This window comes from Eptatretus burgeri, chromosome 1, assembly GCF_056783735.1.
Source record: "Eptatretus burgeri isolate ZD-2024b chromosome 1, Ebu_testis_v1, whole genome shotgun sequence".
Lineage (NCBI taxonomy): Eukaryota > Metazoa > Chordata > Myxini > Myxiniformes > Myxinidae > Eptatretus > Eptatretus burgeri.
In genome coordinates this window covers 64,340,386-64,359,289 of record NC_140961.1, presented here as the reverse complement: position 1 = coordinate 64,359,289, position 18,904 = coordinate 64,340,386, and the positions used below count along the sequence as shown (strand labels likewise).

The 18,904-nt window shown below is 42.2% G+C and overlaps 1 protein-coding gene and 1 pseudogene across 7 annotated transcripts in view; one reads left to right on the top strand and one right to left on the bottom strand.

Annotated features, from left to right (window-relative positions):
* Positions 1 to 18,904, top strand: part of LENG8 (leukocyte receptor cluster member 8) — an 86,046-nt gene that overhangs the window by 41,009 nt on the left and 26,133 nt on the right. For 5 of the 7 annotated variants that reach the window (XM_085886163.1, XM_085886168.1, XM_085886130.1 and 2 more), the window contains exons 6-9: positions 2,967 to 3,132; positions 10,709 to 10,891; positions 11,965 to 12,186; positions 17,162 to 17,206. In XM_085886163.1, coding sequence (XP_085742289.1) covers positions 2,967 to 3,132; positions 10,709 to 10,891; positions 11,965 to 12,186; positions 17,162 to 17,206 — 616 coding nt within the window. The remainder of the gene's footprint in view (positions 1 to 2,966; positions 3,133 to 10,708; positions 10,892 to 11,964; positions 12,187 to 17,161; positions 17,207 to 18,904) is intronic. The other 2 variants (XM_085886147.1, XM_085886138.1) reach the window with 1 other exon arrangement.
* On the bottom strand, positions 8,172 to 9,841 carry LOC147034609 (uncharacterized; annotated as a pseudogene).

The following is an 18,904-nucleotide window of genomic DNA, read 5'->3' as shown; positions in this document are numbered from 1 at the left end:
ACCATCTCCGATTTTGGAAATTCTTCTGAGAAAAAAAGTTGACGTCATAATATCGCCGCTAATGGAAATCGCCGATTATTATTATCGCCGAATACCATTATCTCCGAAACTAGGCAAGCTGTTTGAATTTTGTTTGCGGGAATCAAGCCGGGCATTAGCACAGATCATTTATCGCAAACCTGATACATCACAACGACGTCATATTCGTTTTTATGACGTCATCATTAAGAGGACGAGGATCTTAGCTCATTTGAGCTTGTTATCTGGGATAGTGCATGTAACCCAAAATTTATAAATATATAAAACCTAAATAGTTTTACCTATATTAATAAATGTCAGTGTGTGTCTCCTCCATAACTCCAAAACCATGAAACCTAGCAGCGTGAAACTTTCTATGCATCCAAGGAAAACTCAAAGGAAGTGCAAGAGTGAAAATTGGGTGTCTGGGTTAATTGAAACACCCCTTTTGAAGATAATTAACGGCCTTATTTAATTATATCCTTCATCAGGCGTTTCCTCGGCGACGTCACTTTTTGGGTCTTAAGTCGTATCCTCGGTAACTTTGCTGGGGTCTGAAGCCTCCATGTTTTTTGGCCTGCTCAACGATGCCTTCCTTGACTTGGAACAGGCTGCAATGATTTCTTCATGATAATGTTATTTTTTATTTTTCCCACTTTCCTCACTCATATTATCGAATTCCTGTTCATCATAGCTATGAATCGCTGGGTACATTGCAATGCTTATAAACATCCGGAGACAGCTGCTTTCGTGGCTTTATTTCATTTTCGCACATGCCATTAGCTCATGCCATAACTTAAACTAAGCAAAGCTCCAGTCGAACTTGCGAGTAGTTCTGACTCCCCAAAAAGTGTCCCTTTGTCCAATTCGGACATATTTGCCAGTTCGGTGATTGATAATTTATAATCGCGTGCCAAGCAAGCCATTTCTTATTAACCTTTCGTTGGAGTGCTTAAGCCACTTGCTGGGCGCTCTACAATATTTGCACTGTCACTGAATTGACTGAAGTGTGTCGATTGACTTGAATGCTGGCTCGCGGAAAGTGTGAAATTTTATTTTCCATGATGTTTCCCCTTTTGTTTTTCCATTATAAGACCCGTCACTTCGCCAAAGATATATGTAAATAAAAATTTAACGTTTCACTTTTAAAAGTTTCTTCAAACGTTTTGTGCATTGTGTGGCGAAGCCACTTGGCGCACGTTCTTCAAGTTTCAATTGTGATCCTCTGGTTCTATACCGGAGGTATGATGGCAAAATAAATTATATGATCACAATGAGAAAAAATATTTTCAGTTATGAAGTAAAGAATCGTCACGGCAGGAACGCCGAGAGGTACACGTGCTCACTCTGTCCAGCCTGGATTCAAATCCCGACCCAGCTATAAACTGTTATCCCGGTGTTTCACAGGTAGGGTGATTCATCAATGTGTGTCGTCGTCTCTCGGATGGACGGTAAACTGGGTGCCACATCTGCCCGAATCCCTCACCCTTTTCCCTCCCAGCCCTCTCCCTCTTTCTGACCCCTCCCCTCCCCCCCTTTCCTCTTCTCTCCCTCTCTCTCTCCACCTCTCTCTCTCTCTCTCTCTCTCTCTCTCTCTCTCTCTCTCTCTCTCTCTCTCTCTCTCTCTCTCTCTCTCTCTCTCTCTCTCTCTCTCTCTCTCTCTCTCTCTCTCTCTCTCTCTCTCTCTCTCTCTCTCTCTCTCTCTCTCTCTCTCTCTCTCTCTCTCTCTCTCTCTCTCTCTCTCTCTCTCTCTCTCCCAACCCTCCCCCTCTGACGGGGCTGAAGCATGTACGAATCAAATTCAGAGTGAGCCGACTAGTGGGATGCAAAGGTCGCTGCATGTAGGCGCATGCATGCAGGCAGACCTTTGCCAGGATGATAGCGTGGATTGTAAATGCTCCCGCCGTGTGTGTGTGTGTGTGTGTGTGTGTGTGTGTGTGTGTGTGTGTGTGTGTGTGTGTGTGTGTGTGTGTGTGTCTCTACAATATTATGATGCCACAATATGACTTTTACTTTTGTTGTGGGATTGTGATGGATGAATAAGAAGAAGAAGAATGACACCATATTACGATGGCAATCCTCATGGATTAGCACCATGACCTCTTTTGACGTTGTTCCATCACAATCCCACAACAAAAATAAAATGTCAAAAGATGTGCTGATGGTAATGCATAAGAGGATTATGACATCGTATTGTGGAATCGAAATGTGGTGTCATTCCTACCTTGTTTAGTTGTTTTTTTTGAGATTTCATCCCTCTGTTTTAACTTCTTTTTTTTATGGTTTTTTTTCTTTCTTGTATACATAGTGTGGGGTGCAAAAGTTTGAGTCCAGTCAGAAAATTTATTAATTGGAACATGATAAAACAAATTGCAATATGAAACGAAAAACATTTTCAAGGGATTTCCATGAACTCTTTTGGATGTAACAACACTGATTATATAATATGAAATATCAAATCCGTCCTTGCGTGTAATCATTGTGACCCTTTTACTTTGAGAACCGACAACTTAATTTGGGATTGATTTAATGAGTTTATGGATTATGTTTGAGTCAATGTTTTTCCCAACAAGTTGTAATACACTCCAGAGCATAGTCAGACTGTTCACATAATTTTGTCTTTCTCTCAAATGTATTCACCCTTCATTTATTCTGTTAGGACAGAGTGATTGTTAATAATAACTATAATAAATTAAAGAATATACATACGTGTCCTCAATATTATGACAAATCTGTTTGAAATTGTGATTTGAGAAAGCTTGGCATTGATTGAAGTGGACTCAGTTTTGTACCCCATTATATGTTATATGAACCCCCACCTGGCTTTTTCATTTTTTTCTGATTTAAAAATAGTACATTTTTAAAGCATAGGTTTCAGAACCTATTTGAAATGTCCTAATGCTGAGCGTTTCCAATTTTTTTTTTTACCCCCCCCCCCTATCTTGCAGAGACTCCTGTAGCGTTGAAGTTCAACTTATCGAAGAGATCCCCTGCCACAAGCACAAATCGGGTGCCACCTCAGCAGAACAATTCTACCCAGCAACCGAAGGGCTCACCATTGCCTTTGCCAAGCATTCCAAAATCTCACACAGAAAAAGTGTCTTCAGCTCACAAGTGAGAGATTCGGTGGCAGATGATACATGTTTGGCATGAAATGTCAGAACCTAAGATTACCCTATCTGATGATAATTTTTATTTTCTAAACACTTGACCTTTTTCGAAAATGTACATACAAACAACAACTACACTCTCAATGAATCTTTATTTTTTTTTCTCTTTTCATTCTTTTTATTATTTTTCATTAGTGTCAGTGCCTCTTTTCCATGATTGGTTGCCTTTCTTATGCTCATTTGGATTGGATGCTTACAGTTTACTTGCTCTGATTTATTTTTAGTTTTAGTTTTTTTTGATGTTGAAGGCCACAGGCATGGACTAAATAGTCCTCATCGAGGCCAAACCTTAAATAAAAGAACTGCAAGAATAGAAAAGTAAGAAAAGAGAGAATAGACTAAGAGTTTTTGAGAAAGTAAAAAATCAGCTTTTTGAAAAGGGGAAGGTCATAAGTGTTTGGGAAGACATGAGAAGGTAAAGAGTTCCAGAGTTTGACAGTGGAGTGGGAAGAAACAAACATTGTAACGGCCCACCCTTGAATTGCTAATGGCCACACAATTATCATGTGATGTGGCTTGTCAAGTATTCCTTGGTCTCGCTAATGGTGGAGGTACATAAGCAACAAGTTCTTGCGAGCAAAAACCGAAGTAATATCTGCAGAAAAGAGAAAGATATAAAAAAAGAGCCTATTATGTGGCGTAATTTGAGTGGGTAAAGTTTTGAGGTCACATTGGTAGAGTTGACAAGTCAAGTAACTTTGAATTCAATTCTGTCCAGTAAGTATGTGGAGCTGGAACATCCTCAGATGTGAGAGCATTACTCTATACAAGGACGAATCGATCCTTTTATGTCGTTGGAGCAACTATTCAGAGGAGAAGAATCTTCGACATCTGAACAGGACTCCTAATTTCTTCGAGGCAGACTAAGCTATTTGCGTAATGTGTGGATTCCAGGATAAATTTGATGTTGGAGTGATACTTAGTAGGTTTATTGTATCACATGGTGTAATTATAGAGCTTTCAAAGGAGATTGGAGAGTTGAGAGGAGTTTTAGAGAGAGATGGGAAGAAATGGAGTTTTTGAAGCATTAAACTAAACTTTATTACATTTGCCCCACTGGGAGATCTTGTCCAAATCCGAATTTAAAGAGTTGGCTGTGATGAAATGAGATGTTGATCGAGTGAGAGAAGACTGGGCAGATGGGAAAGACATGGAGGAATGTAATGTTGAGTCATCAGCATACCAGTGCATTTGGTTATTTGTGGAAGAAAGAAGGTCATTGATAAAAAGAAGGAAGAGTGTTGGGGACAGAACAGAACCCTGAGGTATACCGCTGTTGATAGGGAAGTGGGGAGATGATGAACCTTCAACAATTACGGAAATAGAGCGGTCGTAAAGAAAGCTCGATATTGGAGAGCAGAGTGGAGGAGGAAAGCCGAAAGAGGGAAGCTTGGATATCAATCCCCAATGCCAAACTCTGTCAAAGGCTTTTGAGATATCAAGGCCGACAACAAAGGATTCCCCAAATCTCTCAAAGAAGAGGCCCAGACATTCGTAATGTTAGAAAGGATATCACCTGTAGTTCTTGCCTTGCGAAAACCGTATTGGTGGTCAGATAGAAGACTGTGAGATTCAAGATGCTTGAGAAAATGGGAATTGAGAAGACATTCAAAGACTTTGGAAACAGTAGAAGTCAGAGCAATAGGACGGTAGTTAGAAGGGTGTGAACGATCACCCTTCTTTAAAATAGTTTGTACTAAGGCATGTTTCCAGGTTAGAGGAAAAGTTTGGGTTTTTAAACAAAACCGAAACAAACGAGCAAGCACGGGTGCAAGTTCTGAAGCACATTCCTTCAAGACACAGGGAAGAATGCCATCTTGCCCATTGGCCTTGCTTATGTCCAGAGAGAGTATTTTTTTTGACTGCATGAAAAGGGATTGTAGGGAGGGACATAGGATCGGTGAGGGGTGCATCAGCGGGAGATGGAATGTGTCATCCAGTGTGGAGTTCGAGGAGAAAAGAGAACCAAAAAGAGTTGCTTTATCAGTCGGAGAGACGGCGATAGTATCATCGGAACGGAAAAGCGGAGGAAAGGTAGAGCGACAGAAGTTGTTGGAGATACTTTTAGCTAAGGACCAGGAAGATCTATTCGTGGAAGAAGATGAGAGGTTGTCACATTTATTTTGAATAAAGGAATGCTTCGCTTCTCGAATAACATGTTTGCAATGGTTTCTGGCGGATATGAAAGCTGAATGCGAGTCGGAGGAAGAAGAGTTTTTCCATGTGCGATGTGTGGCATCGGTTTTAGCATTTATTTTGATAATGTGGCATTGATTATTTCATTAATCACCTTTGCCGAAAAGTTTCTGTTTATGCAAGGGCCAGTCAAACCATTTGTTGAATGGGCGAGTCAAACGAGAAATAGCCGTACAATCAGATGTTGATTTTTCTACATATCCACCCTTTTCTTGTACTTGTTTGCAGTCGTCTTCTGTCCTTGCCATAGAAATTGAAGGATTCTGATAGCTTTTGCAGCCAGGTTTCAGTAACCTCAATGACATCTGCATCATCATTATCTTGGAAAATGTGAGATTTGTGTCGGAACAAATAGAAGTCAATCGCAGCAAGGTTTGGACTGCAAGTTCGGTGATTTTAATTGCTCGAATGCCTTCTCTACAACATGGGCATCGTTTGTTTGTGCATTGTCAGAAAGGAAGAGCATGTTCCTCATTATTTCTTCTTGATGGCCTTTCACATTTATTTACTTATTAAAAAAAAAAAACGAATTGGAGCAATATTCTGGAGAAATTGTTGTATTATGGTGCTGGCAAATTGGTCATCACCACATCCCATAAAACTGATGCCATTATCTTGCCCACAGAGTTCAGTGCATAACCTCCTTTGAGACCAGGAATCCTATAAAATAGATCTACACAAACCCACAAGTTGCCAGTTAGGCTTAAAACTCTCCTGGATCAGCGTTGTCGTCATCCAAAAACTTGCGACATGATTCTGCCCATCGGTGACTATCCTGAGCATTCAGATTCCTGGGAATCTGTATTAAACACTGTGGACATACCTATATTTTCTTGAATTATACTCATAAGGTGGTACCTTGAGAAATACCAGCTTATTCAATAATTTCATTTCTTTTAATATGACGACTGCATCAACAAGGCTCTTACTTGGGTGATTTTCCATTTTGGATTGACTCACGTATAAGACCTGTCGCTTTGCTGATGGGAATACCAATCCTTTCTGCGATGGATTATCTATGGGGCAAGACCAAAAAAGTATTTCTGGGAGATCCTGCCCTCTGTGCGGGGATAACCAGTGTCACAATTTGGTGCTTACAGTTTCGACACGTATGCCTATGTACCCATACTTCCTTCCTTGGAGTTCCTTGAATCATTGGTCTGAATCCACCTTTAGCTAGAATAATTGCAGAGGATGGGATGATATGATTGTGGAGACATTTCAAATGAATCCTTTGCACTGCGTTGGAACTTCCATTCAATATTACCGAGTTCAAAATATACTGGGTGTTTCAAAAAGAGTGATGCAACTTAAAATGTTTATTCATAAAGAAACAGAAACCTCTAGAATGTGAACCAAACATTTTTTGAAAGATTATGACATAGTATTTTCTGTCACTGGTTGCTATTGCAGTGTCGCTGCTGGAGTTGGTGAGAGCGTCAGGTCTGAAATTGGCATTTACGCAAAATCCTTGTAATTGACGTTCTCGATGTGTTCTGTGCTGTTCAGACAGGTATTGATCCTGACTCCAAAGTTCTGTCCAACTTTAGGTCTTTAGGTCTCATGTGGCACTGCCTGGAGGTAGTCTGACATGTCCTGCTTCAGATCATCCGGTCTGGCAGGGTGGTTTATCTTGACAGAGTCCTTGGCAGCTCCCCAGAACCAGTAGTCCAGAAGGTTCAGGTCTGGGCTATGGGTTGCCCTGTAATGAGCGGTACCCAGGGCAACAAGGTGGTTTCTGAAGAGCTGCCGCAGGAAAGTGTTGGTGTCACCAGCTGAATACCGGATGCACCATCCTGCATAAACCTGGTCATGCTGAGCTGGGTTGGGGTGACCTTTTGTGCTACATCATTATGGAACTTCTGGAGCACAGCCCGGTTGAAGAGAAGAGGACATCTAGCAGCTGTGATCTAGCAGCTGTGGAGGAGAAGAGGAGAAGAAGAGAAGAAGAGAAGAAGAGAAGAAGAGAAGAAGAGAAGAAGAAGAGAAGAAGAGAAGAAGAAGAGAAGAAGAAGAGAAGAAGAAGAGAAGAAGGAGGAGAAGGAGGAGAAGAAGGAGGAGAAGGAGGAGAAGGAGAAGAAGAAGAAGAAGGAGGAGAAGAAGAAGAAGAAGAAGAGGAGGAGGAGGAGAAGAAGAAGAAGGAGGAGGAGAAGGAGAAGGAGAAGGAGAAGGAGAGAGAGAGAGACCCAAAAGTGGCAAAACACCATTGAAAATGTCTTGAAGACACAGCTTGACAGCACCATTGATGTGAATGAGCAGCTGGAATCCATACAAAATGCCACCCTCAGCTTGTGGTTCTTCAAGAGCAGATGCTGGAATTTCAGAATTCCCTTGCAGATCTTCCAACAGTGGTATTCTGGTTGAATTTTCTGGAGATGTCAGACATACCCCACATGTTCGTTTGTGAAGGCAACTGGTTGGGCATATGTGAGAGTCAGCAAGAATGCTTCCCGACCTAACAGCATCTGGGCACTACATGAATGGCCAACAGTCCCTGCCTCTGTACTTATCTGAAATGAGGAAGCTGCCTGATACCGCCCCACAGGTACACAGGGTGTTGTTGAATGGAGCATTCATTGGGCGAAGAGCAGATGGTCATCACAACAGAGTCTATCCTGACATGTTTCTAGAGCAGACCTACAATGCAGATGCCAGGGAGAAGAGTGGCCAAGAAGGAATCACTCTCAACGTTGCTGCTCGAACCAAATGGGGATACACAAAGCCAGTCACTGCAGCAATATCCGCCCAACTGAAGTCAATGTTGCATCTCTAGCAGAGATGGCACATCTAGCATATGGCATATGGCACATCTAGCAGCTGTGACGTTCTGATTTGTCGCCCAAGACGCCAAACAAGCAACATCTCCTCTGCAGTGTTGTCAGATGGGGTTTCCAAACTTCCAAGAGCTTTGATGCTGGTGAGTGATCTGGACTTCCACCTATCACTGGCAGAGATGTGGCAGGTGGGAATTTCAGCAGCAGGAACATTTGAAAGGGTCTTCTGTCTCTTTGAAGGTGCAGTGCAAAGACTGACACACTCGATTTGTCTGGAGTGGTCACTGGATTCATCTTGCTCTGCATTTTCAATGATCGCAGTTGTCGCATTGAAACTGCCGCCTTCCAGTGTCGTCTTCTTCCAGTCCAAATTGTCCATCGCAAAGACGTGGAGGACCTCATCGCTGTGAGACATGTTTTCTGAAATGTACACCCTGTCTTCCTCCACCTGTTGCATCATGTTGGCACTTTGTGTCATCAGCTGTTGTTGCAGACGATCATAGCTGATCCCTTGGCCGAGTCTGTTGTTGAGCTTCATCAGGGACTTGCTTTGTGTCTGATTTTTATACGTGGGTAGGTTGTGGCAATTCCCAGTGGTGTAGGCACCCCAGCCACATGTTGTAGGAGCTGTTGAGACACTGTAAATGCCTTTTCCCTAACCTGCTGATCAACCAACACTCGTCTTGATCTCAGAGGGTCTCCTTGGGTTGATACTCTTGGTTTATCACAGAGCAGCATTGCTGTGAAGTTGAAGAGGGAATTGGGAATCATCTTCTCAGCAGCGGCAAATGAAACTTCAGTTGACTGCTCTTGTTGTCTGTCCTTCCTGCACGTATTGATGTCTCCTTTTAGTATTTTGGCTGCACACAGTATAATCCGCTGTGTTTCATCGATTTGGCTCAATGCTTCCAGATGCCTCAGCTTCTCAAGGGCATCACCGAGGGGTATTAAAGATGCACAGATGAAGGCAGATCCAACGGTTTGGTTGATGATAGAGATGCGCTCCCTAAATTTCTGCTGCAGTTTACATTTCAGTGATATTGACCTGTAGGTGTCTGCAGTCTTTACTCCCAGCTCCCGCAGAATCACCCGGTACTTATGCCGCAACGACTTGATCAGGAAGCCACATTTCTCCTGGAACAGGGACATCAGCTGCTCCACCAGATGATTCAAAGCCACATCATACAGATTATTCTGCACAGATCTACCATTGGTGACTCTCGTTGCCTTGAATGCATTCGTGCATGGTATGTGACATGATATGTCATTTGCGACCATGTCATGTCCTTGCCCAATAGGTTTCAGCAAAATGTCCTCTCCACTCAGCTTCTTGGCCTTCTCAGTGATCGCCTGTTGGCTGCTTTTTGTCAACACCCTGACTATAGGTGCCTTTCCTTTCACCCACCTTGTGTTACCTATGATACATGTACTCTTGGCATCAGATGCTGCTGTGCAGTGCATTCTTGGAATGATGGACGTTTTGGTTGAGTTACTGCACTCTGGCTGGGCCACCGTCGTGCAATTTGCGCTCCTGGATACCTCTTTTCTGTGAGTCTAGCTCTTTTTATTCATATACAAGTTTCTGCATTTGGCATGCCACTTGGGTGATGTCTCTGCCACCCACGTGTCCTTGGTTGCATCATGGTGCAGCCTTCTGTAGGTCTCGTCCTGTCTCCAGGTCATGGTGACAAGTTTTGGAGCTGTTGTCAGCTGAATGTTCAACAGTTGTTTGATTGCAGGTTCTTGACATATGACACACTTGGTGTAGTCTGTAAGCATGTCTTCGCACCTTCTCTTCGGCCGTTTCAGAGACACGGCTCCATCCAGCACCTGTTTTCCTGTGTGGCGAGTCATCTTCCGTCAGATACGTGCAACACAAATTGACATAATGTTAGCTTTCACAATAAACATCGATAAACTATATATTTTAAAAATCTATATACCCAGGAGGCCAAATGGGTTTCACAGACACCTGGTTCTATAAAAGGTGAAATAATTTTAACATAAATATATGGTTTTTCTGCACACTACTTAATGATTGGCCCAATTTTATGGCTTGCAAGGGAACTGTAGTTGGTACATACTCATAATTACTTAGTTATGGTCTATTATGGGTTGCGAGAACTCACTTTTCCATTCGTGGGATATAGATAAACCATAATGGCTGATCGCTGCAAAAGGCACCGTATTTGCGTATCGGGTCATGTTGTTTAGAGGCTTCCTACAGATTTCCAGTTGCTTGTTGACAATGTTGTCCATATAAATTTTGTTCCGAGATACAAAAAGAAATGATTTTTACAGTATGCCATGTCTGTTAAACCCATTTGGCCTGGGGAAGTCTGTTGATAAACGTATGAAATGTCCCATGAAACGTGGTCTACACTCACCTGTTTAGTATAAAATTGACAGATTAGGTTCTGGTACAAATATTGGTTGGATATGCCTTTTAGGAGCGATGCATTATCCCAACAACCCTCAGCTTGTCGTGTGTTTATATGTATATATCATATAAAATAATGCAGCACCAACTTTATTGCTGTGTTTTTAAAGAGCAACACCAAAGCAGGCTGAGTGGCCACCAGCAATGAAAGCCTATGTGGAGAGGTGTTTTGCTTCGTGCGGATCAGAGACTGACAAGGATTCAACTGAGAAAGTGCTGAAGCAGATTCTGACATCCCGGCTCAACGACGGCTCAGCATATACCATTGACTGGGGCAAAGAGCCATTACCGGAGTGAGTTTTATTTATTTATTTTTAAATCCCATGTTTAGCAGTGAAATGGCAGAAGTCAAAGGAATTGCAACTTTGTGCAAGGCAGATGAAGTGCTGTTGTCTTGAATTAATTACCTCCGCCACCAAAGGTGAAGGAGGTTGTTTTCACCCCTTTCTGTATGTTTGTTTTGTCTGTTTGTGTGCAGGATATCTCAAAAATTTGTGGACGGGTTCGGTGTGTGATGAGGACGAACTGATTAGATTTTAGTGAAGATCCGGATCCGGATCCGGATCCGACTACTAGAATTTTTTTCAATGATTCTTCACCATTGAGAGAGATGGCCAAAAACGATATATAGCACGATATCTCAAAAGTTGTGGACGGATTCGGACGAAACTTGGTGGACACGTCGGATGTGTGACTGACAACGAAGAATTGATTCAATTTGGTGAAGATACGAGAATTATTTATTTTTAAAGTAATTCTTCACCATTGAGAGATCGGGCCAAAAACCATATAGTACTGTATAGCATGATATTTCAAAAATATAATGGTCCCGATATGTTCTCGTGGATCAGGCATTACGTGGCGGAGGTATGCGCTCTACCGGGTGCCCTTCTAGTTTCTTATGAATTTTTATTTTTAGGCAATGTACAGTTTTTAATTTATCTAATACTTTGCAAATATGTAATTTCACAAATCTCTGCAGCATATTGTTTAGTAACAAACACCAATTTTGTTGAAAGATGGATGGCAAGGTTTTCTGAATTTTTACATTTTTTTATTGTTTTTATTTTTTGTATTTTGACAAAGACATGCTTGCTACAAATACCTGCTGATTCCTAAATTTTCATTAAACTGTGATATTAAATTCCATGTTAAAACATTTCTGCAGTCAGAGACTATTTTTGAAATCATCTTTACAAAACAAGCAACCTGTTGAAGCTCGTAAGCTTTGCATATAGATCGACCTACTTGTGTTTACGCAACAACAACAAAAAAGTTTTTAAGGTGTCGTGAAGTTGCTTAATCACCACTCATTTGGAACCTTCCTCAGTGCCCCGGAAGTAAAATATTATTTTTTCTTTCCCAGTTTAGGAAAGGAGGCTGCTAAAGTAAACCGACGGTTGCCGACGCAGTGGAGTGGCACTGGTGGTGAAATGCCCAAAACTGGTGTAATAGCTGGTGTTGGAAGGGGCTTACCTTTTGGATACCAGTCACGCTTTGGCAACCGAAATGTTTTCAGGAAAAGATCGACATCGTCATCCAGTTCTAGCTCTCGCTCACCATCTCCACGACGAAGACGTCACGAAAGGTTGAAACAGTGTTGGGGGAAGCAGGGTAGCTCTGTTGATTGAATGTTTTCTGTGGTGATGCCGATTTCAAGTTTCAAATCTGTGGGTTTACAGTCGATGTGAAACCAGACTCTGTGGTATAATGGTTAGAGCTTCCAAATAAAGTCTGAGAGGTTGGTTGTTCAATTCGGTTTGATTAACTTATATATACTGTGGGGAGAAAAAGTTTGTGAACTCTTCAGAATTTTCTGTATTTCTGCATGAATTTGACTGAAAATGCAATCAGATGTTCATACAAGTCCTAATAATAGATAAATAGAACCTGATTAAACAAATATCGGCCATCAGCCGTAAGCTGTATCGTGCAGTTTCGTTCCACTCATCGGGGGTGGGGGGGGGGGGTATATAAAACCTTGATGATATGATAGTATATATCCAAATACATACTGTACGTATCCAAAAGTTCTCCACTCAAGTAGCTGCAGTTATTGTGTATTTTCATCTTGAAAATCGATGCATTTCCTACGCTCTCTTATTTGAATTTTCTCCACTCGGAACACGTGAGGCCACGTGACGCCTCGACAGCCAATAGATCGGCTGACATCGTATGCAAATTACGCCAGACTGTCATGTGACCAGCTAAGTTGGCCAAGATGGCAGCTTCCTGCAGGGAGGAAATCACCGGCAGCTGATCGGCGATTTTTGATGAATATGGCCAGTGAGGACACTCCCCAGTGTATTTTTAACCAGGACAATGTAGCGAACGAAGAAGTCAAACGTTTTACGTCTGTAAAGGCCAAGTCACACCTTGACGTTTTAGCCAGCAATGGCAACGTATCAAAATGTATGTAAAACGCTGGCTTACACTGAACTTTTGATGTTTTTTTAAAGATTCGGATGTATTCATAACGAGTTGGTCGTATGCATAACATATTAGTAACGGACACAGAACGTTTCGTTGTCTTGTAGATAACTTATACCAACGACTGCTGAGTTGTCGTTGGCGTTCACAACCTATGCCCAACGATAGTCTAACTTATGCATAGCGCGCTGCACGTATTGCCGACGATCACGTGGCATAGCCCATTAAAAGGCTGCCGCACAATGATTCAAATCATAACCGCCGGAGAAATGGAAGTGTCAACATCACAGTCACACCTTGGCGATCTTGCCAGCATATGCTGACCTCTGAAAAATGCGTCTAAAACGCTGGCGCACGTCGAATACGGTTTGGGTAAGTTTGTTATACGTGAATAGTATGCTATCATACGTCGTAGTAAGTGGGGTACGTCTTGAAATTTTAAACGTGCTAAAAATTTTACGACGTACTTGCCGTATGCCTCACACGTTCCGCATGCGATGGGAATAAGTTGTACGCACGATATGCGATCGTTGGCACACGTCGACAAAAGTTACTTGTAAGTTACTCATAAGTCGAAACACGTCGAGGTAATGGTTAGCGTCAGTGTTCCAGACACCCTGTTTTTTTTTTTTGTTTTGTTTTGTTTTTTCTTCGGTATGACGGTGATGTTGACATTTCGATTTCTAGTGCGGTTATAATATAATATAATTAATAGGCTGCCGCTCAACGATTTAAATCATAACCGCACTAGAAATCGAAGTGTCAACATCACCGTCATACCGAATAAAAAAAACCCAAAAAAAAAAAACCAGGGAGTCTGGAACACTGACGCTAACCATTACGTTGACGTGTTTCGACTTATGGGTAACTTACAAGTAACGTGTGTCAACGATCGCGTAACGTGCCTACAACACGTTACTCATAGGTTAGAAATAAGTTTCGGGTACGCTAAACATTACCTCGACGTGTTTCGACTTATGATTAACTTACAAGTAACCTGTGTCAACGATCGCATAACGTGCCTACAACTTATGGCCAGCGTTGCGGAACTTGTGAGTCATACGCTGGCATGTCGTAAAATTTCAAGCATGCTAAAATTTGAGGACAACCGCAAAGTGCAACGATGAAAGCCAGCGTACTACGACATATGGCAGTGTTTTTCAGCGTGCTCTCAATGTTTCCAAAACTGACCCATAACGTATTCGACGTGTGCCAGCGTTTTAGACAATTTTTTTTTTTAAATCGGCAATCGCTGGCTAAAACGTCAAGGTGTGACTGGGCCTTAAGATGGACTAAATGGAGAGAAAGTGTCAACAAATGGCTCGTCTGTGCCGAAAGTGCCGGCGCGGGAAGACTAATTTCGATCTTGGGCCTATTGTGCGTCGCCTGGTGTTGGCTCAGTGCTTAGGGTGGCGACTTGGGATCCTTGGGTCCTGAGTTCAAGCCCCGTCGGCCGCTGAATTAATGTATCTGGGGGTTGACTCAGCCTTCCTTCCGAGGTCGGCGAAATGAGTACCAGTTCCAGTGTGTGTACTGGTTGAGGGGCACTGCATCAGTGATAGTCACGCTTCAAGAAATGATAGCTACCCCGGCAGCTAACCTGCCATACGACCACCACCACCACAACGAAATTGTGAATTAAAAATAAGCTGTTTTCATTGCCTTTCTTATACATTGATTTTATTGCGTTGTTTCCATAATTGTAAATATAGTCTGAGTTGGTGAAAAAGATAAACCAGTATGTCTATTTGGATCAACTATATCGAAGAAGGATTTCATAAAAATGTGGCAAAAACTATACTGTATGAGAAATACTGATTTCAATTAATAACAATATTAAAATAAAATCATTCATAATAAAATCTAAATTCATTGCAAACTCTTTCAAGGCTGTCACGTGTTCAATGGTTTTTCCCTAATTAGTTTTAAATATCAATTAAATTACTATTTTTTGTCAATAAACACACATAAATAAATGTTTTGAGGGGGGTAATCTGAAATCGTAGGGGGTGGGATGAAATTGATTTCAAGCTACCCCCGGGCTAACTTGAAATCGATTTCAGATTACCGGGAGGTAACTTGAAAGGGGGGGGGGGGGTAGCTTGAAATCATTACACTGGCACTCCGGGTACAATAGGCCCATGATCGAAGTGAGTCCTCCCGCGCCGGCACTCTCGGCTATACGGCGTTCGTGACCGTCTAAGACGAGCCATTTGTTGACACTTTCTCTCCATTTATCCCATCTTGCAGGCGTAAAACGTTTGACTTCTTTGTTCGCTACATTGTCCTGGTGAATAATACACTGGGGAGCGTGTGTATTAATATGCCCAACGAAGTTTCATGCAGTATAATACACTGGCCATATTCATAAAAAATCGCCGATCAGCTGCCGGTGATTTCCTCCCTGCATGAAGCTGCCATGTTGGACAACTTAGTTGGTTGCATGACAGTCTGACGTAATTTGCATACGATGTCAGCTGATCTATTGGCTGTCGAGGCGTCATGTTGCCCACACGTGATCCGAGTGGAGAAAATTCAAATGAGAGAGCGCGGGGAATGCATCGATTTTCAAGATGAAAATACACAATAACTGCAGCTATTTGAGTGGAGAACTTTTGGATACGTATGTATTTGGATATATACTATCATATTATCAAGGTTTTGTATACCCCCCCCCCCCCCCCGATGAGTGGAACGAAACTTGATTTTCAGGCACTTTCTGAGCCATGGCTGATGGCCTAATAGCACACAAAAAAATCCACTTTTTCATTGACTTATTGAGCATAATGATCCAACATTCAATTTATTTGTTGGAAAAAGTATGTGAACCTCTAGGTTAATCAGCTCAATTAAGGCTGTAATTACAGTTCAGTGTTTCAATCAATGGGATGACAATCAGTGAGTGAGTTTGGGTGGCCCTGCCCGATATGAAAAAAACATAAACTTTGCTCATCACCATCAGTCTGGTCTTCACCACGCAGGTTTGCGGAAGTGTGTCATGCCCCGATAAAAAGAGATTTCTGAGGACCTCAGAAAAAGTTATCGATGCTCATCGGTCTGGAAGGGATTACAAAACCATTTCTAGAGGTGTTGGGCTCCACAAATGGACTGTCAGGCAGATAATGTACAAATGGAAAAAAATTCAACACCCTTGTTACACTTTCCAGGAGCGGTTATCCAATGAAAATCACTCCCAAGAGTAAGGCGTACAATAATCCAGGAGGTCACAAAGAACCCCAGGGTAACTTCTAAAGATCTGCAGGCCTCTCTTTCGTTGGCTACTGTTAGTGTTCATGAGTCCACCATCAGGTAAATACTAAACAAGAATGGTGTGCATTGGGGGATAGCAAGGAGGAAACCATTGCCCTCCAAGAAGAACATCGCCACCCATCTGAAGTTTTCCAAAGACCACCATGAATCGCCCTGCCTGTGAAACACCAGGATGACAGCTTGTAGCTGGGTCTGGATTCAAATCCAGGCTAGACACCTTATGGGCAAGTGTGCGTTCCCCTTGGAGATCCTTCCAGACCAATCCGACGGTGAGGTGCTTGTGGTCAAGCTGCTTGCTTTCTTCAAAAGGAAGGCTAATTTGACTGAGCCAAAACTTTAGATCACTATGTAAGGCTCACAGCAAGTACGTGGCCATCCTTAGGGAAGCCAGAAAACACATCTCGACTCTGCTTCCAAGTCTTTCACTCTCATACCTCTGAATTTATTTTATTATATTGGGTTGTCGCTCGAGTACCCTTATTGTCGGGTTTTGCGTGTGTGCGTGCGTGCGTGCGTGCGTACATGCAACGCGAGGCTCCACAGCACAAACCAGCAAACCGATTTCGATGAAACTTTGTGAGCAGGTGCCATATGAGCTGGGAGTGTGCGCGTTTGAGTTTCGTCGCTAAGCAACCACCCGTTGCTATGCAGCGGCCGAAAAACTGCGTACAGTATTTTCAATACTTGTCCTACAGTTTTGAATGTGGAGAAACAAGACCTCGGAATTAAACACTTCGAGATATTTAGAAAATTTCACTCGAGCCGATTTTTGATTTAGGTTTTATTTTTCAAATGGTAGTCCTTAAAAATAGGGTGTCTATTTACCGTCATTTTTTTTGTTTTTGTTTGTATGTAATGGACAGCTCTGGAGGCCAGAGGAGTCAAACGATTTTGATGAAACTTGACAGGTAGGTTCATACCAGAATCTCGTTCTATGCTTTTGAGCACCGTTGCTATGGACACCACCGTTGCCTAGCCTAGCAACGGGACTTTGAAATTTTAGAAAAATCCTAAAAAAATGATTTTTTTCGAAAATCAAAAATGGGCTTCCAGGCTTTTATGCGCACTATAATCAACCTCTTTGTCAAAAATTTTCAGCCCGATCCATCAAAAACTGTATGACTAGTATGCAATTATGTCACGACCACCCAAGTCGCCTACCGGCTTGTATATATTTTTTTCTGTTCATTTTTTTTCCTGCTCTTCCTTTTCAGTCTTTTGAAGCTTGCTCTGTGTGTCTGATTGCCCTTTGTCCAATTGTACATACATCCTTTCCCAATAATATATGATCTCTTCAAGTCTGTCAGTTGATTTCTGGTTTACAATTCCCACAACCTAACTCGAATCATGAGCCCTGATCCGCTTCTTTAATAAACCACGCTGGACCTTTTTTTTTTTTTTTTTTTTTTAACACTAACCGCTCAATAAATGTAATGTTATCCCAAGGGTTTATGGTTCATTATTAAAGATGGGTCACCATTTTGTTGACTATTTGCTGCACAGTGCTGCCCTTCCCCATCAAGAACCAAGATCACAGTGTTCTTTTAAAATGGCTTTGTTTTGTTCTTTTTCTGTTGCATGCTGTCACTGACATTCCCAGTCTCACTTGTGTCGTGAATTTGCATTTTCATAGTTTTGGGCAGAGGGAAGTGCTTGTATTTTAACCCTCAGAATACATGTTGCTATTCTCATTGATTTGCAACACGTGCCACGAGAGGGTTATCCAATGAGACCCAGTTTGTTTAGAGCACATGAGCAAATTGAGCAGATTATTAGGCTGTGGAGCGGGTCTTTTGACTATGTCATTTTAACATTGCACAGCATTGCCGGTAAAAGTCGGAGAGTGCCATAACATCTGAAACGATGAGGCATCTCGATTGCAAGAGTTTGTATTTTACAGCAAGATGTTCATCTCTGTGCACAATGGGAAACTTCATGATAACTCGATTTTCATTCGTCCATTCCTTTGTAACATCTGGCTGCTGGTGGCATCGTTGCATGATCATTATTTCTGCATTACTTGCCACTGCTACAGTGCCTTTTATCGCTGAGGGTAGGAATTTCGAATTTGGCCAGGGTGCCGGCGATGGCTTGCTTGCATCATATCCCATCCAACAGATGGCGCACTCGTTTATGCAATCTTCTGCCCTCGAAATACCGGTGTGACAGTTTATATTTGAGACATAAATCAAACTTAAACCGGACAAGTTAAAGGTGCCCGATAGTATCCTACCAACCATACTACTTTACAAAACAGTAAGGATGTATCGGCTGTCTTTTTTATCCCCCGCCGCGTGGCGGAAGGGGGATATTGTTGTCATCCGGCTGTCCGTCCGTCTGGGCGTCAACATTTATAGCTGTGAGTGTGATAACTCATAAACTGTTTGCCATATCGATTTGAAATTTGCGTCACACATGTACCACCTGAAAAGGAAGAACCCTATTGATTCTGGGCGTGGCCGGATCCAAGATGGCCGACTGGGGCGGCCATCTTGAAAAAAATGTTTTTTGTAATAAATGGAAAACCGCTTATCTGATTTCAATTATTTTTGGTTACAACGTTCCTCACCCCTGGGGAACTTTTTCGAGATGATGACCAAATGGTG